General features: G+C 53.3%; 1 protein-coding gene across 1 annotated transcript; it reads right to left on the bottom strand.

Annotated features, from left to right (window-relative positions):
- Window positions 1-2,586: 2,586 nt before the first annotated feature.
- On the bottom strand, window positions 2,587-22,524 carry LOC119114530 (transcription factor SUM-1; the record flags this gene model as incomplete). Its single annotated transcript, XM_037238631.1, is given in 3 exon segments — window positions 2,587-2,662; window positions 14,108-14,317; window positions 22,153-22,524. Coding segments are annotated over 3 exon segments (658 nt in total), but the record flags the coding sequence as incomplete, so codon positions are not given.
- Window positions 22,525-22,765: the final 241 nt, after the last annotated feature.

The following is a 22,765-nucleotide window of genomic DNA, read 5'->3' as shown; positions in this document are numbered from 1 at the left end:
CAACATTTCTGATAAGTCAATGATGTTTTAATTCCAACACTCTTACCCCTCCCTCCCTCCCCTCTCCTCCCTCCTCACCTCCCTCCCTCCCCCTCCCCGCCTCCTCCCTGCCTCCATTCCTCTCCCTCCCTCTCTCTCTTTCGTTCTCTCTCCGCCCTCTCTCCCCCCCCCCCTCTCTCTCTCCATCCTTGCCCGCTCCCAACTCTGTGCAGCCCTGCGTCTGCGGCGTGGGCGCACTGCCCGCCGCGCCGCTGCCGACCGGGCCCGGCCCGGCCGGCGCGGCGACACACAGCAGGCCGCCATCTGCCCGGCCTGTTTTCCAGCGGCTTAGTCAGCCGGCGGCCGGAGCGCCGGCGACGCCGGGGGTGTTATCTTTGCAATAACACCCAATTGAGACGATTTACTTAAAACAACATGATTGATTAGTCATAGAGATTTCGGCGGCACATAAAGATGATGGAGCGGCGGCCGAATGGCCGACGACGGCCCGGGCCGGCGTGCAGCGGCGCGGAGCGGGCCTCGCGGGACGAGCGGCGCGGGGGAGCCGCAGGCAAGAACGCGCCCGGCTGAAAGGCGGCGGCCATTGATGGTGACCTCCCTCGAAGCCGGCGCACAGCGGCGCGGACACATGGGCCGGTGGCGTCAGCCAACCGCGGTGAGGTTGAGGTTGGACAGAGCGGCGAGACTGTGACAGGTTGCAGGAATGTCTCTGACGGGTCTTGGCCAGTAACAGGAGCGTCTATTACGGGTCTTGACACGGTAACAGGAGTGTCTCTACGAATGTTGGCCGGTGACTAGGAGTGTCTATCACGGGTCTTGACACGGTAACTAGGATGTTTCTAACGGGTCTTGGCCAATAACAGCACCGTCTCTGGCGGGTCTTAGCCAGCAACAGTAGTGCCTCTGAAGAATCTTGGCCGGTAACAGGAGTGTCTATTACGGGACCTCGACGCGGTAACAAGATGTCTCTGACGGGTCTTGACCAGTAAGAAGAATGTCCTATTACGGGTCATGACCTGGTAACAGCCCACGACAGGATCAGGCGTCTCTTCTGTCCCTGAACGCCACGGTCCGCCGTTCGCCAGTGCGTCGCCCGAGGTGTCCCCGACACGACGCGACCGTTTTTAGGTCAGACGGAGCCGCGAGCGGCCGAGATCTGTGAATGAATTCCGTAGCGGCCGGCGCCGATGCCAGCGCGGCCCTCAGCCCAGCCGTCAATTAGAGGTACCGGTTATTAAAAACATCTGCGCGCAGGCGGGCGCCGGTCGGCGGACGCGCCGTCTGCCGTCAGCAGCGCCGCGCCCGCTGGCAGCTACACCCCGACGGCGGAGGCGGACGACGCGCGGCGAGCGTCGAGCGCCGGCCGGAGCTGCGGCGGACCGCCGCAGAGACGGCCCCTGTCCCGCCACGACATGTTTGGCTGGTTCCGTTTCAGGTTGACGGGCGGGAATTTTGGGAGATTGATTGGGCTGCCCGCTTATTTGAGGTGTGATGCTGCATGGTGTTAACTCCTCCGTTGGCATTGCGTCTGACAGTGTTTGTGTTTTTGCTTTCGATCTGAAAACCACTCCTATAACCAAACATCGATCAGCTAAGCGATCATTAAAATACCAGGAGCAATGTTCTGCCGACGCGTTATTTGTGTCCAGGTATTGGTGGTGAAGGTGAAGTAGCACTACTTCACCAGGTCGACATAATCTCGCACGACTTGATACGCTTTTGTGATGGATTTGCAATTCATCTAACGTGGTGCACCACGTCAAGCCCACACAATGAGGGAGTGAGTACGTTGTACGGTTTACTTTAAATGCCTAGTTTGATGCTAGGGTTTGAAAATGATGGTCAATTGCTTCTTGACGAGATACTGTATTAGTAATATTTCATGCTAAAAAGCCTGCAAAGGAAGGAAAAGCATGAACTTAGCGACGCGGGAAAGGCTCTTTAGGTACGATTCAGAACCGCTCTAAATCCCTGTGTGCAACGACATTTAAAAAAAAAGAATTAGGGAAGGAAAGCGCTTCGTAATTGTGCTGATTTTTTAACATACGAAGACTACTCGCCAAAATCTAAGGAAGTAGCATCCTACTTCCTCAGAGGTCGAGGCATCTTCGCTCAAGCCGTATTCACTTCTTAGATAAGACAGTAGCATTAGCCCTATTCCTCGGAGAGAGACCAGGAGAATAGAGACATAGTTGGGTTGATATTCCGGCAACATGCCTTCATCGAAACAACAGCAAAAGTGTTATTGTTTCGATCCTTCTGCCATTGTTTCGATAAAGGCATGTTACCGAAATATCAACCAACTATATCTCCATTCTTCTGTTTTTTCTTCGAGGAATAGGACTAATACTCATGTCTTATCTATGTGAATAATGTTCCTCGCTGATGCACTGAACAGCTACGTAACATTTACTACTTATATTAACGACATGAGCACAATCTTCATGTGCTCCTGCTACAATGTTATTATACCTTACCGGGCTACTCTTCACACTTTCGGCATGTCAACCAGCGATGGCAGGTGTTAGCAAGCCAGGAAAAGCTCGACAGACAAGGCTTCATTAAGAACGCTGCGTGGCGTCTCACCATTTGTTAGGGGCGTATAGCTATCCGGACTGCTGTAGCTGCTCTGCCGGGTATTGTAGTACGCAGTGCTGCTGCTCTGAAACAGACGAAGGCCAATTACCAAACACATCACGCTAAGGCGCCAAGTGCGAGAGGCGCAGGTTTGCGGCGTGTTGTAAGTTATTTACGACCGCGCAGTGCCGACTCTGAGCATTTAGGGGATTACCTACATCCGGTCACAGTATGATAGGCACGGAGGGTCAGGACATTCCGCCTCGCCAGGTGTGTGGATCAGCGATAGCAGCTGGTCGCTTTCACTTCGGAACGAACACGCTTCAAATTCGGTCATCTGGAAACCAGTTTCAGCAAATATAGAGTAGAAAAGTCGCCCACATTATGGCTGGAATTTAATTCATGACAACCAATTTTACCCCGAGACCAGTGGGAGACCACAATAGCTCCAATTGCTTCGTGACCGATGGGCACGCGGATTTCCTTAGCCAAACCAACGGCTACGTCCGCTCGCGACCGTGTCACACATTATAAGTCGCAGCCTGTAGTTAATTGGCTCATTGTGCTGGCATTAAGCCAAACAATGACATTAAGGCATAGTACTGTGCCGCACATTAGCGGTTTGGCGCATGGTTTTCTTGTATTTTGCCTTTAATTAACTTTCATTCTCTTGTTCCGCGAAAGAACCAACAGTAAGCAGCTGGGGCGCAGCTAAGTTTTTATTAAGGAGGGTGGGCAGGGTTGGGAGGGGGGGGGGGGCAGCGGAGTTCTGTGAATACGGGTCACGCTGATCTTAACTTTCTATCGAGAGTCTCATATGGTGAAAAAATGAAAAATTGGGCCTGGAGGGCGTAGGAGGGGCAACCTTGGCTATGCCCCTGGTCAGTGCGCGCTAGGATAATGTTGTGTGTGTACGTGTTTTCCCTTCTGGACTTAAAGTGTGCCTATTTCTTATATCCAGGCAAAATGCTTGCATTCGCGCCTACCCGGCCCTGTCCGAGATGTCCCGATGTCCGCGATGATGGTCATGGCCGATTTCTCAACCTTGCACTTTATGCGTCTGCCCGCTTTGTTCCGCCGTCTTCCTTCTCCGCTCACAGATGACGCTCGATCCCCGGCTGGCGGACACGCTCTCTGGCGGCGGTGCAGTGGGCCGTGCTATGGCCGACGCCACGGCGAGCCACGTGAGGCCCGCCCAGAGCCGGAGCCGAGTCAACAACTGCACCAGGCGCGCCAGCGGCGGAGCGAGAGGCGTCCGCCTGATCCGGCGCCTTGACGGCCGCCTCAGGCGCAGGCGGAGCGAGCACGCTCGCCGCCGGTCCTCCGCGGCCGACACCGCCTGCCGTGCTAGGCGACATTTGGTAGTAGTCTTTGTCTGTTTTAAGCGTTTAAGTGTTTAAAGCGACCAGTGTGGGTTTCCTTAGAGAGCCCACAACAAAATGATTCAACTCCCAAATGATGGCTGGGATTCAGTTGATTCCGATTGAATGGGTTGACAGAAGTTTGGCAATGTACAATTCACAGGAGAAGTAGGACAGAAACGGGGAAAGAGAATGGCGGAAGAGATCCAAATTACCGTTTTACGATTTAAAATGACAAGTTTTACAGAGAATGTAGCGAAATGCGAGGCCGAGTAACAACAAATATCACTAATGTTCGAACAGCTCAAAGATGATAACATAGGCTCTGAAATTTTGGTTAGGGCCACATTTATGAACCTCATAAATGATAATGTTATCCCCAGCACACATGATACAGACGGGAGGATGAAGCGTACTCCTTCACAACGTCCCATGGATCTCTTTCTTAAATCGATTGGGTAAATTGGATCGGCCAACGTTACACACTTCTCTACACCTATGGGCCACATATCAATGGGCAGGGCCCTCCGAGCGCCGCTGAAAATCAAGCAGACTTTTGTCGGCCGTGAGTCAGACACTGTCGTGAGTTAGACACTGTCGTAAGCCCGACACTGTCATGAGTCCGACACCGCAGTGAGTCCGACACTGTCGCAAGCCCGACACTGTCATGAGTCCGACACCGCGGTGAGTCCGACACTGCCGCGAGCCCGACAATGGTACTGCCGTGAGTCCGACACTATCGTGAGTCCGACACTACCACGAGTTTGACACCGCCGAGAGCCTGACACTGCCGTGAGCCCTGCCGTGAGCCTGACACTGCCGTGAGCGCTGCCGTGAGCCTGACATTGGCATGAGCCTGACATTGCCGTGAGCCTGACACTACCGTGAGCACTGTCGTGAGCCTGACACTACCATGAGCCATACCGTGAGCCTGACACTACCGTGAGCCCTGCCATGATCCTGACACTGCCGTGAGCCCTGCCGTGGGCCGGCCGCAAAGCGAGCCGTGCCGGCGCCGCGGGCGGCCGGCCGGCGCCGTCGACGGCGGGTGACACGCGGCCGGCAGGTGGCGCTGCGTCGTTACCGACGGCGCCGACAGCCGCGCTAATCAGTTGTCAGCCGGCCCCATTGTCTGCGCGCGGGCTGAGCCTCCTCCGGCGCGCCGGCTGCGGGCGAGCGCGCGCGCCGACACGCTTCTACGAATGCGGCGGGTTTACAGCCGCGTTTTGGAGTTCGCCGGTGCATGTTCATCTTTGCGCGCGAGGCGGGCCGGCCACGCGACGCGCCAGGTTTCATTCAGGTATTCGAGTCGGCCTGGCAGTGGTTGTGAAGTGTCAATGCGCTGGGTCAACCGGAAGCTGGAGATGCGGGAGTGGGGCGGCGCCACAGTGTGGGCAGAGTGAGCAGTGCGTATGCTGCTGTCAGACAGAGTGATCAAACATGTCTTTTTCGCACCAGTAAGCTTTGGAGGGCGTTCGAAAGCCACAATAGGTCGCTTGCACATGCTCAGCAGCAATGCTGCGGCTAGAAGACCCTTCCCTTACCAACAACGTAATATTCTTTTGAAAGTAGGTCACGGCCATATCAGAATCGGGTATGGGTCGAAAGTAATCGGGCTGCGGGACATCTCTGATGTGAAATACAGGATGCCCTAGTCATGCAGGGATCTTAAGCTGTTGAGAGCCCAGATACGATGAGAAACCTGTAACAAGATAGAGGAAGCCCATAACTTAGTGAATTGCACAGCTTGGTCATGCAGATATGCTGGGCGGCTTTATACCGCTGTCTCGGCTGAGACAAGCTCGCATTTATCTCCAAAAGGAGGCCCCAAAGGAAGGCCATGCCGTGAACGAGAGGAGCCAGATTAATGTAAAGACCTCGTTGATAGAGAGCCAAAACACGGGAGAGCCCATGTCGTGAGGGAGATGAAAAGGCCGTATACAACACAGAGGCTGAAAAGGCCGAATACACCATATGATGTGAACGCCTTGAAGAGATGAGGTCCGTGGTGCAGTTAGAGGCTATCATGGAGGAGCGGTTAGAGGCTATCATAGAGGATATAGTTATGATGTGATGGCGCACGGGCCCAATAGAAGCAAGCACAATCTTGTCTCAGTGCGTTCGTGACATGGGCATCAATGATGCATGCGTGTTGAATGACTTTACGGGGTTCTATAAACCTTGGCACTTTATTGCAATCATAGGATCTAAAACGTATCTGATTATCTTCATTCATGCATTTCTAAAAAAAAGGGATGGCTTGTCTGTGCTTTAGGAAAGGCATAAATCATTTAGTACATAACAAGACACAAACGACATGGTCATCGTCGGTGCTCTTAAAAAATGAGTACATAATTCAGCAATTCACCTTTTGTTATTCGCACTTCGCGAATGAATACGTAAGTCAGTATTCCACTACAGAACGGTAATGGGGGTGCTCCGGGGCCAGTGTCACCTGGGAGGTCCTGAAATCAGACAGAGGGGGGGGGGGGGGGGAGCGGAACGGATTGGGAGCCGGGTACAGTGCGGAGTAAGGGCATATTTCTGCCCAGACTAGAACGGGCCCTATTGTTTTACAGAGTAATGTCCTGTTATGAACAAGAGGAGCTCACGGCAATGTAGGGATCTTGCGTGATGGATGGCCGAGACACAACAGCTGCCCCTGATACGACCGAGCGGCCCCTGTACTGCCGCCCGCCCCTGCGCTGTCGGTGTCTTGATGACGGAGGTCGCGGCGCGGCAAGATGACCACGTCGTAGGCGGCATATTCATGATCCGCGAGGCGTAGACCCTTTTTGCACTAACAAGATACTGACGCTTATATAACTTGCGCTTGCGCTATAATTTGCGATAACTTGCACTTCATAAGCAGAAGCATGCTTCTGTCGAGATTGGGAGAATGTCCTTGGTTCTAGACCGATAGCGGGGGACAGCGGCCCCAAGAAGTCGACATGTCTCACCTGTGGTTTTGCAGCTCTGTGACAGCAGGAACCAGCACCGCTCAGAAAGCCGAGATTCCAGCGAGCGATTGCGAGTTCGTCCCACCCCCGAAAAATCGCGGTCCACTGTGCCGTCAGACAAGCAAGATCAGCGGTGCAGTCTACCTACGTGGGCGCACCTGTTGTACGACGTATTGGCCACCCCGTCAGAGGTGCGCCCGCATGAACAAAGTGCGCTCAGCAGACGGAGACGGCGGAGGCGCACTGTTTTGCCACCGTTGTGTCGGCAGCTAATGACCAGATCGGTAGCGGCGGTACCGTTGGGGTGCCTGGGTCGGTAATTCAGAGACCTTGTCGGTGCCAGGACATGTTGGGCCATGCTAGATGATCTGAAGTCTACTACCATCAGTGCTTAGAGGGGGTAGTATGCTTGGAGAACTCGAAGACCGTTGGCGAAGGCCACGTTCTATATTTGGTATCATATATAAGGAAATATGACACAAATTTAAGTGCTTTGCACCAGCTTCGGGGACCATAGCCCCATTGCGTCCCACCTTTAATACATCCTTGCCAGCTACGGTATGATTTCACCACCCATGGCCACAGCAAATACTGCGGCTCGGAAAATGGAGGAAAGATAAGTATCTGGGCAAATGATTCGGCTCGCAATGGTATTTTGTGCCCGGAAAGACGCGAAAAACGTGTGCTTTAGGAGCGGAATTGGGGAGAGGAACCACGTCTCGACAAAACTGAACAGGGGGCAGAGCTCCACATCTTCAGTGGTGGTTTTGCGCATGCCGGCACCGGTGCCTGCGAGCACGTTTTTCAAGTCTGATCTTCACGGATGAAATTTATTTTCTCAATCCACCCGTTGCTCGTGAGGTCTTGGTCATATCAGTTGCCATCTTGGCGATCATGTTTCTCTTGCAAGACACATCTTCATCCAATCAAGCAATCCCACGCACCACTTTATCATGCTCCAAGGTTTAGTTCTGCATTAGAGGAGATACTATGGTGGCTGTTCGTCTAGATCCCTCCGCGTTTTTTGTTTTGTTTAGGAACTGAATTGGCCAAAAAGCTGCAGAGCCGGCACGGAGGGATGCGATAGCAACGAGCACGGCTACTTGCTTTGCTTTTTTATCCCTCTTCAAAAGCAGCCATTGCAGCCACGCCAATTTGGCTCTGTTACCCAGAGCAGACCGCATCGCCTTCAGCAGATCGCTAGCTAGGAAGGAAATTGCCTGCAGGTCGTTTCCAGCCTTATACACCTTTCTAGCGTAGAGTGGCTACCTGCAGCCTTCCGAGTAAGTGTGGGGTAGCTCGATCGCGCTCAGTTCGGTCCAGTTTCAAAGGATGCGGATTCCAAGGCTTGATCACCCCCAATCGGTTCCAGTTCCATGGGATGAATGGTTTTGATCTGCTCCGGTCTGGTCCAGCTCCATCGGGCCTCGGCAGCTCCTGTCGATGGGCCGGCGCTGGGCAAAAACTGGCGCGGCCCGGTTCGGGAGCGGAGCGGCGTCGTTTTTCGGCGGCCGGGCGTCTGGCCCGCCGGGAGGGGAGACGGCGAGGGGTCCGGGCCGGCGCCCCGTCAGACGGCGCGTGTTGTGACACGGCCGGGGCGCGGCGCCCCGCGGCAGGCGCCGCCTAATGGCACCTCCGCCGGCAGCCCGACGGAAGCCAGGCACGGGCCGGACCTGCCGCTAAGTCCAGACACAAGACAAACCAGGGGCCGATCCGCCCCTGGGTCCGGACACAAGACAAACCAGGGGCGGATCCGCCGTTGGGTCCGGACAAAAATCAAACCGGATCAGGCGCGTCACGTGATCCAGGCAGGAGTCAAACCAAGTCACACCCGCCACAGCGTCCAGCCACGGGCCAAACCGGGTTCTGGCCTAGCTCGGAGTCCAACATCAGCTAGAACTGGGACGGATCCAACACGGGAGCCAGGAAAAATCGGAACCCAGCGCCACGGACGTATACTGAGCGCCACCGACGCGGTCGGCTGCTGACCCGGCTGAAGACCTGGCGCTCGGCTTAGGCCGCAGTCGGGTTCAGGTGGTCGCATGTCTACCCCCCAAAGGAAGAGTCGGCGGTCATGAGCCCTGGACTCGCTGGCCGGCGTCACTCTGTACACTCAAACGAGGTCAACGCGGCGCTGCCCACTGACCTGGGGAAGATCTGCAAAGGCCATGTCGGGGCAGCAGCTTACATCAGGAGAGGAAAGGGCAGCTGGGCAGCAGTTAGTGGCAGTAGCTTACATCAGGTGGGGAGAAGGCACGGGGTCAACCATCCGCGGTCCAATGGTGTTACTATGCAGAACTGCTAGCTTCTCCGACGGAGTACACTCCTCTGGTGTTGCCATTCCAGCCTGAACACGACGCGTTAGAGACCAGGGCCGATCCCAGTTGAAAAGCCAGTGTTGGGTTTGCTTTCACATCACCATTTGTGCTGTCCGATGCAGGTGGCAGTTAGCAAGCATTTACAATCAATAACTGACTTGCACGTTGTACTTTAAAGGTTCTGGCGGTAACAATCTGAAGCAACTATGGTTATCACTATAATAATCACCATCACGCGACGACAGCGGTCGCAGCACTTGACACTAGCCGCTCAATCTTCGGTTGTCCGCCCATGACGCCTCCTTTGACGCGCGAGGGTCGTGGGCGGCATTCCCACAGGGTGTTAGCAGCTCTCGCCGGCGCCTCTCGCCCAGCTGTTACGGCCTTCAGACGGCCCGAGCTTGTAACAAAGTTCGCTCATCATGCGTGACCGTTTTTTACCCCTTTGTCTGTCACAGTGGAGGCTTTATGACGTGACGGATTGCAGTTTAAGTAGCTGTCTTCATTACCAAAGTGTATTTTCAAAGCAGTTTTTGCGGTGGTTTTTTGCCGAGACTGGCCTGTGAGTTTTCCTCGGTAAATACGAGGGAGAGCTGGGGAGGCATGAGAAAGGGTCTGGTGTCTGCGTTAACTCGAGCCTAGCCTGAGCTAGATCGAGGCGCTTCCGTTCGTCCGCATCTGGATGCAACAAACGGCGCGTCCCAAATCTCAAATACGGCGGGCCATTTGTATAGACTTGCATAAGCGAAGATTGTTGGAAAAGGTTGGTACAGCAAAGCTTCCCAAACATTTTTAAGTATCAGAATACTGCAAATGTGTTTATTTTGATGAAATGGAAGCGGTTGCTACCACTTGTGATATATCCTATTCTTCAACCATGCCTTTTTGAATTATTCGGTATAAGCAGGATCACCGCAAGCGCATCATCTGCCAGTTAAACATTAGCAAATATATCCTGCACCACACATAAATGGAAACAAAATATTGATCCATTTCATCTCTCCCTTATCTGCCCCGATCCATTAAAAGTGGAACAGTGCATCCTTTCACAACCACACTACTTAAACACAAGCCATTAACGGTGTGTGTCTTAAATCAAAACCATCCAAGGCTCAAATGTTCCTTATCGTACTGAGGCACCTAACCTCCCTCATCCACGTATCCGCCTCCTTGGACGGCGCTCCTCCCCTCTTCCGCACCTGGCCGTCCCTCCGCGCCCTGCCCTCGTCGCTGGGGCCGATATTGCGCCCCCGGCGCGGCCGCTGACGGCCGGCCTGCCGCCCGCGGTGGTCCCGTCCTCAGAACGGCGGCCCGTTTTTCTGCGGCCTGTGTTACTCTGCCTGGCGGTCAGGCGTGCGGGACGGGCTGGCGCGGTCGGGCCACACACGCGCACGCGGCGGGTCCCCCCGGGACCGGCGGCCGCGCGCCGATCTAACGCACACGCACGGCGGGCCCTCCCAGGACCGGCAGCCGGGCCGCTGCCGCGCGCCGATCTGACGCACACGCACGGCGGGCCCTCCCAGGACCGGCAGCCGGGCCGCTGCCGCGCACCAATCTGACGCGCTCGTCCCCTGTTATCCCGCGTCGACGCGACGCGGGACAGACTCAGCAACGCCTCAGCAGCTCTGAGTTGCAGCACGGGGTTGAACATCCATCACTTGCTTGCTGCGTGGCCCATCATTTTGAGGACATATGTTAGACGATTCATGGAACATGGACAATGCTACGGTTCTGACATCTAGGCACTCGAGGAGTGATATAAAGTGTATGGTACGAAATAAAACCTATCCCCAATGTGCCGTAAGAAGTCCGAGGCACATAACCCAAAGCAAGTGCTGTGCAAAGGTTAAGGCAGCGAAGCCTGCGGTAGACACTGCGTCGCTTGCAATGCGTTTAATCGACAAAGCACAGTCTTCAAGATGTAGCCCGAGTGACATGCTCAAGTGGAACGCAAGCCAATGTGAGCTACGAACACGAGCCCTATGCTAAATTGCATCGTACGTTTCACTTCTTCTGCCTTATGGCATGCCATATATATATATATATATATATATATATATATATATATATATATATATATATGTGCGCGCGCGCGCGCGCGCGTGTGTGTGTGTGTGTGTGTGTGTGTGTGTGTGTGTGTGTGTGTGTGTGTGTGTGTGTGTGTGTGTGTGTGTGTGTGTGTGTGCGTGTGTGTGTGTGTGTGTGTGTGTGTGTGTGTGTGTGTGTGTGTGTGTGTGTGTGTGTGTGTGTGTGTGTGTGTGTGTGTGTGTGTGTGTGTGTGTGTGTGTGTGTGTGTGTGTGTGTGTGTGTGTGTGTGTGTGTGTGTGTGTGTGTGTGTGTGTGTGTGTGTGTGTGTGTGTGTGTGTGTGTGTGTGTGTGTGTGTGTGTGTGTGTGTGTGTGTGTGTGTGTGTGTGTGTGTGTGTGTGTGTGTGTGTGTGTGTGTGTGTGTGTTTATCGTGAAAATGAAGTGTCGGGAACAACCAGTTTCAGGAAATAGCACACCGGACTCAGCACAGGTGTTTCATCCTCGACCCAGTCCCCTTAATCCGTTTTTAAGGGACACTGATCTGCACATGAGTATGCTCTTGACGCCTCAGTCGGTACACACATGAAACACGCATGAGAGTGCCACCACGGACTGGGACGCGGCGGCGCGTGCACCCATTGGCAGAGGCTAATCCGCCAGTGATTACCGCACCGGCAGAGGATCGTGCTGTCACGGAAATGAAGCGGCCCTGAGTGACATCGCCACATGCCCACTCGTGGCCCAGCAGCCTTTCTGTCGGCACCAATCAGCGGCTACCCGGCACGCTCCATTGACTGACGCGTGGGGTTGGGTATTTGCGGCGCTTGTACAGCGTGTTCCATAATTATGTATCACGCTTCGGTGTAAAATAAACAGCCAGCATTGCAGCAATGCCACCTTCTTAGCTGCACTTGATGAATAACTACCTGAAGTTTTGTCTTATTCATATTCGTCACTCTGAATTACGAATCAGTTAGGCACGGCTGAACTACGTAAGGTCGCTCCTCGTCACTGCGAAACTAATTAAGTCACGTTGACGTTGCACATATTTTTTAAAAAAATTACAACTCGGACTGCTCAGATAGGAAATGCACTTTTGAGGACCATCGAAAATTATTTTTGTCTAGAGAATATTCCACAACCAGGAGAGAGAAGAAAGCGGGCCATAGTCACAATTCCAGTACCGTCAAACTGTCTGAGGTCAAAAGCGTGGAAACTCTACACTTCCAGACGTCAGAATTTTGGCGCGGCGTAGTACTCATGAAACGCACGTGAGTTCAACTACAACGCACCGGATACCCAAGAGTGTTCTGGGTCTCACTCCTCACAAGATCCCTGTCCGTCAAAAGAAGACATATGCTGACCAGTAGGCGCGGAATGCCTTCTGCGGCCGACTGAAGTAGAAGAAGCAGAAGTTAGAAGTTAGGAGCGGAATATCGTCTGTGGCTGACTGAAGCATAATTTGGTCTTGTCCGAGGACATCATCGGCGACATCTGGTTTCGAAGGAGATTCGTTTTCACCTGAACGGCCGAGTTGGCCATCGGATCCATCGGTTCTGGTGTCAAGTTCTGCCGGACGAGGTTCGTGAAGCTCCTCATCAGTCGCCTAGGGTAACTGACTGGTGCACACTCAGAGAGTAGGGCATCGCCGGCCCGCTTTTCGCCCAGAACCCGCACAGCGAGCCCACACATGAGAACACCGTCTCCAGGAGGAGCACCAAAAGCTGGACCGTGCAATCCTGGGACCTTACCCCTAGATTTCTCCCTACGAGGATATTTTAACGCTCGCATCTACATATAAGCACAGAAGAGCTCGGAAGAGCTCAATGACGAGATCAAGAATCCCGCTCACGAGAGTAAGGGGGATGTGTCGCAGGATGGTGCGTGAGGCTTTCCTCAACATTAAAGTGTGCCTGGTGCAAAAAACAGGGCATTCTAAGCACGTATTTACTACTAACACTACATGGCGCTTTGCTGGTAGTTGGTTGTTCTATTCTTGCAATAAAAATGGCATATAATGCGTTTTCAATGCGTGCCGATTTCATTTCTTTCCTTGATATAAAGAAACAACATTAACATTTAAAATGTGGCATATAATTGTGGGACACACGGTATGAACACCTGACCCAGCACATGCTGAACAAGACACGGGATGACGTGGGCCGTATGGATGCCGCTGAGTTCGTGACTAGGAAAGTGGTTGCCATCGGCATTGAAATCGCCCACGTTTGGTTCGTTTGGGTTTGAAGATTTCCGCCATTTTTGTCTTGTGAGAAAGCCACAAGCATCAACTCGGCCTGCCGATACATTTCCAGACTGTGCGCTGTGTGACTGTGAGGATAAAAGGTGGCCGACTGAGGCCCACCCTGCTGGCACCTGTGATAAAAGGTCGCCGACTGAGGACCGGAATGAGAGGAACACACCACTCAGCTGCCATCACCGGCTGGAGCATTAGAACCGTCGTGCTTGGGAAGCGTCCCCGGCCTGGAGCTTGCACTGGTGATAGGGGGGAGGGGGGGGGGGGCACAACTTAAAATTGCCATTGAAAACCCATGTTAGCGAGCCGCAGGCTCGCAAAATGTCTTGCATGGCGCAGAACACCATCACATGTTTTCGATTTGTTTAATCTTACTTACCTCCCAACTTCTTCATGGACAACATGTATTTACGCGCATATTAAAGCACGTAACACGTCTTATATGGAGGGGGGAGGAGGCGTACCCCTATGAGCCAGTAAACGTGCTCGTGTGCATGCGCCACGCAGCTGCGTGCGTACGCTCACGTGTCGGGCAGTACGCCGCCGGTGAGCGGCTTCTCCCCGCTGCACGAGTCAGTCTCGCCCCACCACGGCTCGCCTCGCTCACCATGCCGTAGCTGGCGGCCGGGTTGATGGGCGCCTCGGGCCGAGGCTCCTCCGGCTGCGAGGCGGCGCCCGAGCCACCGCGCGCGCCTCGCAGCATCTCCTCCAGCGCCTCGATGTACTCGATGGCCGCGCGCAGGATCTCCACCTTCGGATACCGCTGGTTCGGGTTGGCGCACGTGCGCTTCTTCAGCATCTCGAACGCCTCGTTGACCTGCGGAAGAAGTGAGGTGAGGTGAGCGCGAAGGCTGTGAGAGCTTCGGTGAGAGCGGTGTTCTTTTGGCCTAGCGTCCGCCGACGATAGTGTCTAGGCTACTGGGGGGGGGGGGGGGGGGGGGACAATGCAGGCGCTGCCATACATTATCCCGCGTGGAGAATTGTGGTAAATACACGACGGACAAATATCAATGAGAGACAAAGATGAGCTTTTCCAGTAAGACCAAAAGGCTCAAAGTGACGTATTTGTGCACATACCCGGGGGGGGGGGGGGGGGGTAACGCAGGCGCGGCGATACATTATCCCACGTAAAGAGTTGTGGTAGATACACAACGGACGAATATCTATGAAAGATAGGGATGGGCTTTTCCAGTTAGGCCAAAAGGCTCAAAGTGACGTATTTGTGCACGCACTCCGACGCTTTAAGAGTCATGCAATGTACATTCAAGATACTTGCTAAAATAACGTGAAAAAATGTGTTTTCAATCTAGTTATGTTGCTTTAAGTAGCCACGCTGGACGAGCCCGAAGTGAAACATAATACGTCTCTTTTGACCACAATTCAGTGTCATGATGCAAAATCAATTGCCATATAATCCTGGCTATGGCATTCTGGCAACGGGAAGTACATGCTGCCGATTTGTAATCTTGTATTCAGGAGCCCTCCGAGAGTGCTCCTGAGTGCTGCCATAGCGGCATGCGGGGTTGATCCAGTTGACATAATTGGCCTCTTCGACCATGATCCGAGGATTGTTGATCATGATCCGAAGATCATCGCCGCTAATGATTGCTAAAATGTGCTGAAAACTTGATAGGTTGTACTATTCATGTTTACCCATGGCTAGAATATTCGGTCTCAGTCCCAATTCGGTGTAAATCTCTTCCATTTTTTTTTGTCATCTCAACCAGCAATCTGAGGTAGAAGTTTTAAAGGAAAGATTGGAAAAGGAAACTCACAAAAAAACCTTAGACCGTTCCTCCTCAGTCTCACAAAACATTTAAATTCGATTTCGTAATGCAAGCCAATCAAACAATAAGAAGTTCTGGCTTTGGCAAAGTCAGCTTATACTGATATCTTGTTGCGAGTGCATTGTCGCTTTTTGATAGCGTTGTGTAACAAAATGACAACATAGTTCTTTACATAAAATGTATCCATCTCGCAAAATTCAACCAATGCTTTTGTCATCTTAAAAAAAGAATTTGGACAAAAGTAATCAACACTCCAACCCTTACCAGTGCAACATACCGTACGTCGTTGAACCCACATTAGAAAAGGCAGTTGCTATCTTCATATTTCATAAAGCTCGACGCGGCTTTCGTTACAGCGAACATAACTCAAACGATCAGCTAGATGGATTGTGCGCCCAGGAGCACAGCTGACACTGCCTGATCCACAGAACATTAATGTTGCCCGTTGGACATAGACCTAAGTCAACGACAGTCAGACTACTTGTTTATTTGCTTCATAACGAAGAGCCAACACCATCAATCAGCCCGAAGATTAAAATATTAAAAGGAGCGAAGCTGCCAGCTGCTCTCACATACCTTCCGCGCGCCGCGGTTTGACGCGCTTCGCAGGACTATGGGCGTAGCATAGGATCAGCCGCTCACGCATATTTCTCCCCTTTTGCGCGCCTCCATATTGCATAATTCGCGTCCAGGTAAGCTCCGCAAGCACGCCAGTTCGTCCGAAGCAGGTGTTTTATAACCGCGAAAGAGATTCCTGCTTTAAGACCAGTTCGCAGTTATTCATTCCCTTTCGCTCTTGCAGAGTCGGCGGCGGGTCATGGCTGAGGCCAAGTTCCCTGGGTGAGTGAAGGCACCGGTTGCGTCCACTCGGCTTGAGATTAGCACAGAGCAACAAATACAGCTCTGCCGAGCTGCAGTTTAGCTGTCTGTCGTAGAGAGGAAGTGGTGTGGAAGTTGGAGCGCTCGGCTCTGGCCTGTCTGTCGTGGAGCGGTGGTGGTGTAGAAGTTGGAGCGCTCGGCTCTGGGCCTGTCTGTCGTGGAGCGGTGGTGTTGTAGAAGTTGGAGCGCTCGTCTCTGGACCTGTCTGTCATGGAGCAGTGGTGGTGTAGAAGTAAAAACGCTCGGTTGTGGACCTGTCTGTCGTAGAGCAGTGGTGGTGTAGAAGTAAGAGCGCCCGGCTCTGGACCTGTCTGTCGTAGAGCAGTGGCGGTGTAGAAGTTGTAGCGCTCAGCTCTGGGACTGTATGTCGTAGACCAGAGGTGGTGTAGAAGTTGGAGCGCTCGACTCTGGACCTGTCCGTCGTAGAGCGGTGGTGGTGTAGAAGTTAGAGCGCTCGGCTCTGGACCTGTCTGTCGTGGAGCGCTGGTGTAGAAGTTAGAGCGCTCGGCCCTGGACCTGTCTGTCGTAAAGAAGTGGTGGTGTATAAGTTGGAGCGCTCGGATCTGGACCTGTCTATCGTAGAGCGGCGGTGTAAAAGTTGGAGCGCTCAGCTCTGGACCTGCCTATCGTAGAGCAGTGGCGGTGTAGAAGTCAAACCGCCCGGCCCTGATCTACACGTGATCTACACGTCTGATGTCCCGGCCTCGCTTCCGCTTGCGCATTCCACATGGCGCCTTATAATATGAGACATCCCGTCTCAAATAGCCATGGCAGTCGTTGAGGCGCGCAGCCTCAATCGGTACTGCTACTGTGGTCTTCCGTTCGCTTTGTTGCATATCTCTTTGCGTTCATGCTCCTCTGGAACAGGTCTGCTGCTGCAAGTGTAAATTCAATTTACCTTGCATGTGCTGTTGGTGAAGTGCCGGACGGCATCAAGCTCTCAGATTCATCTTGTTGACCCTGACAGATCCCAACCGGGACACCGTCCAAATCATGACGTAGACGTCAAACGAATACGGCTGCGTCACTTAAGAAATGACTTTAAAGAAGGTGGACAGGAATGTTTTGGTGGCGTCTGTCATGTGATGAACGAAAGATAATTGATTGAAATAAAAGGCTGTACTTTGAGCGATTAACGCTATTGACCTATACAAAGTCATGACGACTGAAGTAGACTTGGGCCCATGGCGTGATCATTCAAGAACAGAACAAGTGGGGAAGGCTTTGGTCGCACGCTCTGAAGTGCAGTTTCAATCATGACATGCATATCATAGGACAGCTCGTCCCAGTCCAGAGAGAACATACCAGCTATTTGTTTTGTTCCCAGTCAGCACATAGGGATGATCACCGCAGATTTTAGGACATTGAACGCAGCAAAGATCTGATGGCCTTCAGGACGCGGGGAATGCTAGGTTCGGAGGAAAGTAATGTAACCTCCTCTGGGCGCGAAACTGGAAACCGGCTGGGCCCACGCACGTCTACACCCTGCTGACCCTGATCACAGACTGGGCCGATCTCAACAATGCTACGGCCTATTTCAGGGAGACGGACTAGTGCACGTCCATTCAGTGTTTAGCGGAGATAACGGGGTTTACGGCGGGACGCACCGGTGAATCTTCGTGGTGCTAAGACGCTGCCGACAAACGGCCATTTACGCTTAAAGGCAATATTCCACATGTAAAGATATTAAAGCAAGCGTCGTATATGATGAAATAGGCCCACTGATAAGTATTTGTTTACTATCAAGTGCAAAGGCTGCTGTAGACCGCAAAATTCCTTCTGCTTAGTTGCTATGCTTCCAAATACGCCATTGTTTGGTTGCGTCATAGTATCTTGCACAATATTGATTGAGAGCCAACTGATGGCCGTTATACCTGGCAGTCGTGCTCACGACCGCCAGATATGCACGACTCGACAGTTACACTTCCCTTGACCTTGATCGCCGTGTGGCCTACATAATGACAAAAGTTGGATGGCAGGATTTGAATGACGTTATTATGGTGTCATGGATGCGTGGGTCACCTTGAATTAACCTGCACAAAAATATCTGCATATCTTCGCTGGCGCGCAGCTAAAACACTAAAAAGGCTCGGGTGTTAAGAAGCACAGGGCTGTAAACTGCACCGAATAACCTCAAGATGGCCATTTCAGTTCAAAACCCAATACAGATGTGGAATGGTGCTGTTTTAAAGGAGGCTCCCGGAGCTCGGTGAGTACATATTTAATCGGCGTCACGATCGGCGTTCAAGTCTGTGGTGACCAGGATGCCAGGGGCTATGGATTTGGGCTAGGGTTACATAGTCTAGCGAGTTTACCAGCTTCTCAATGATATATTAGGTTTGGCCCTTGCATGAGGAGACATCTCTTTGAATGTACCCAGTGAAACTGCTATCAGTCACTGCAATGCAAGGTCGTGTTGAGAGGAAGGCATAGCAAGCTAAAGGGAATACAGGCTATAGATGATTCCCTTGTTACCAATGCAAAATGCCGCACGTATCGGCTGAGCTCCAGCGAGGGGTGCAGAAGCGTCACAACAAGTGGAGGAACACAATCAAACTTTCTTTTTATATTTGTCATGCAGCACACTAGGGTAAATCTAAATGTAGTGAAGTAAGTGCTAAACATGCTACCAAGGCACAAGAGGCTTGGCTCCTCACCGGCACCTATTCCCACGGTGAGCGCGACGGTGTCATGCTTTCGCTTGATGTCGTTTGATAGGGACGGAGTCAAACTTCCAACCCCGTTGTGTTGGGCCGACCGCTGCCAGTTGCCGATGCTCGTGATTCTCAGTGACCAGCGCCCAATGCACAGCACACATCAGGTTGAGGCCCGATCAAACGCAGGAACGATGGTTATGGGGCCAAAAAAGCCAATAATCGATTTCAGCAGCAGGAACATGCAGCGCCGTATCACCTTATCTGGTCCACCGAGTCCTTTTGCTCAAATAATGCGCTGGCTCACAAAAGTAAATGTGAAAGGAAAAAGATAAAAAATTCATGCCACATTGCCTGAGCTTAAGTTTGTTGGTCTCGTCATAAATGGGAATCCACGCGAATAAGGTGTCGGCAAAGTAAGAGGTTCACAATGACGAGTTCATGACAGCTCAGACCTGGGTGAGGTACATAAGCAAAGCGATATGCCTTGATATCTCCTTTACCATACGTTTCTACAGACATTTGCTTTGCGTGCTGGGTTTAAGCTGACCCCTCAGGTTAGCGCATTCTCCGAAAAAATGAAGCGTTTGCTGTTTAAGCTGACCATGGGCTGGTTGACCAACGTTCGCCACATTAACAAGCTTTGGAGTCTAAGTTTAGGCGCTAAAAGTCAACATATTCAGATAAAGACGAGAGAATCCGCGCACCTATATACAAACGAAAGTGAATGCACTGAGATATCACCTTAAGTGTGTATATAGCTCGGCATTACGTGCAGGGAGTTGACAACGCTATCCGAGTGTGGGGAGCACATCTCATTTATACAATGGCACTAAAGGCAGACGATATGCATCAATGCCCCGACTAATGCACGGATTCAACCGCCTGACTTGCCAATGGGCCACGCCATTAAACGCGCTCAGACCCGTCACAATGGGCGGCTAGAGACACGTGACTAGACGCCCCACGCCGTTCCCCGTCCGCCCCTGCACGAGCCGCGTGACGCTTAGCGCACCCATCTGCACGGCGCCCGAATGCCTGCACGGCCGAGCCTCTGCTCGGCAGATGTCTGCCTCCTTCCGGTCGTGGCCGCCGCCATGTTTGCCAGCCGGCCGGCCGGCGGCGACGCGCCATTGTTGCGCACGGCGATCTGTCGGTCGTCTGCTGTAATTTGTCGGAACGCTGAATTGGCGCAGGGCGGAGCGGTGCAGTGGGACTGCAGGTGCAGTGAGACTGCAGGCGACGGGCACGCAGCCGATAACGTTTGAAGGACGCAAGCAAAACTACAGCCGTGGTGAAGGGCAGCAATCCTATTTTTAGAGCACCCCGTTTTACATGCCAGCGTGACAAAAATGGCAGCGTTGGATGAGGAAAATCAGGGGATTTGCCCCATGCGCGTAGAGCCGAGGCGGGGAGTGAAATGGCCAACATACTTTTGTTGGAGTTTTTTGGCACACTACAGCGTGGTGCATGAAAGAAATTGCTTTTAAATTTGGTCTACCCGCCTGATTTGGGAGTTCCTATCCCTCTGCTTTTTTGTTTTTGCTTTTATTTTCAACTTTCCCCGGACCTAACTCTCAGTGTTTTGTTAATATCATTCGCCAGGAAAGATACATTTTGATATGTTCGTCAATAGACGTGTGAGAGCCTGGACCTCCTGCTTTTTTGAGTGTTGGAATGGAATCGGAATCACCCTCAGCCCCCCCTCCCTCCCTGGCCCCCTCTCAGTCCCCTCCCTATCACTGCCCGTTCACAAAGTCGGGGAGTGGGGGGGGGGGGGGGGGCGGGCAGAAGTACATTTATTTACAAATGAATGGTAGCTCATTCAGCGTAAGCCATTTGAAGAATGCTCGGAACTGAAATGCCCTATCGTTGCTGCGAGACAAGGACTGCACGGGCTCGGGCACTATGCCGCGTGGTATCAGTGTGCGCATCACTGATTCAGCACGATGAACTGCCTCACATCCAAAGGAGAGGATGGAAGTAACCATTTTTGACGTCATCATTATACGATGATAGCGATAATCCAGTCATGCGGTAAACAGCTCAGGGCTAGTACACCGATAAACCTACCACAATGCCTTAGCGGGATGTGGGACACAGTTACATATTTTGAGTCCATTGAGCTCCACACTGATTTCGCAAGAAACAGCTGATCCTTCTTTTCTATGTCTATCGGCTATCTCTGTGATACCCTTTCCAAGATAGTCTTCAATTTTGCTTCGTTGTTTGTTTCACAACCGTTTCTTAATACCAACTTTACTGCTCATGTAGTCGCGGCCGATCAAGCACATTTGGATGGCATTTCAAATGCAAGCGCGGAAAGATCTTGGACCTTCGTCTGGCCCGCCAAATTCTATCACATGACATGCATCGAAGGATGGGAGGCAGGCTGCTATGACGCATTCGTGCCGAATGGGTGATCGAACTTTGTTCAAGCGTGGAATCAAAGAGATAAGGCCATTTACCCGTCGCGCACGATATGCTGCTGTCCGATGACCATGTGGAAAGCAATGCACCACTCGCATTGTGGAACACCGGCAGACTTTTCGATAATCCTGACTGCCTCCAGCAGAGCTTAGCACAACATACAGGGATGTACGCAGAGGAGTGCTTATGAGGAAACAGCGGGCAAGGAACGGCTTGTGAAACGACTTACACGCATGCGTATGCTATTGATATGTCTGCGAGGCCGTTAACATTTCCTGAGAGCATCTTAGATCGCCTAGGGGCAAAACTTGGATCGTGCGCCCTGCGTGCGAGGATATCGCATGCGTCAGCCCGCTTAGTTTATCACGGAGAACTCCACATTCTGCGCACGTGCTGACCGCTCTCACGAAGGAGCGTCCTGGAAGCCTCACGGATATTGAAGCGTACGATACAACTTCAGGACCCTGTCAGTCACCACGAGGAAATGAGAGCTACGTGCGCATTTGCAGGGACGACTAAACATCGCAGCTGCAAGTTTCCCCGGGAATTAATTGGGTGTCATTCCCCGACTGTTCTGTCTCGAAAGTACTGCGTTTGCTTGTCTAAGGACAGTGCATGAAAGGAAACACATCAAGATGCCTTTGTGCGCTTTATGCTGAACAAGCTCGTTCAGCTACGGGCTTGAGGCTGCGGTAATCTCCGCGCTGTTTTGATGAAGATCCACCTCACCTGCTTACGACTCCCCCTACCACACCTCTGAGACCAGCACGTGCAGCCACACCAAAGTGACTCTCCTCTACCGAGTCCAGAACTCTGTCGACCAGCCGCGCGGCACCTCTGCGGCAGTCGCGAGGCCCCACACAGCGGTCCGGAGCGCCCCGACGCCACCAGCGCCTGCTCACCTTCTTCAGCCGGCGTCTCTCACGCATCGTCGCCGCCTTCCTTCGGTCGATGGTGACCGACTTGCGCTTGCACGCCTTGCACGCCCAGGGCAGGCAGCGACGCTGGCCGTGGCCGTGCGCCGACGGCGCCAGCACGTGCGGCACGTGCTCGTCGTGCTCGGCGTGCTCCTCCTCGCTGAAGGCGTGCGGGTAGTCCGACGTGTCGGGGCTGTAGGGCGGCGCCGTGCTGTCGGCGCCGCCGCGGCCCGCGTACGCCGGGTACGTCTGGCCGTAGCCGGGACTGGCGGCGCCGTCACGTAGCGGCGCGTAGCCGGCCGGCAGCGGCTGGTACGGGCCCTCGGGGTAGCGACAGCTGCGCATGTCCATCACCATGCTGCTGGAGGGGCCGTCCGCCGGCAGCCGCCGGGCCCGCCGCCTCTCGTACCGTCCACGCCGCCGCCGCCGCCGCCGTCGTCGCTCGCGTCGCGCCCAACTGGACCCGCGCGGCGCTCCGCCGGCCGCGACGTTCTCGTAAGTTGCGCCGGCTTCGGCGGGCGAGCCGTCGCCGCGGCACAACCCGCGGCGCGCCGGCCACGCCCCGCCGCCGCGGCAGCCAATGGGCGCCGGAGACGGC

Source organism: Pollicipes pollicipes, unplaced genomic scaffold (assembly GCF_011947565.3).
Source record: "Pollicipes pollicipes isolate AB1234 unplaced genomic scaffold, Ppol_2.1 Scaffold_962;HRSCAF=1114_pilon_pilon_pilon, whole genome shotgun sequence".
NCBI lineage: Eukaryota > Metazoa > Arthropoda > Thecostraca > Pollicipedomorpha > Pollicipedidae > Pollicipes > Pollicipes pollicipes.
This window is presented reverse-complemented; position numbering and strand designations above follow the sequence as displayed.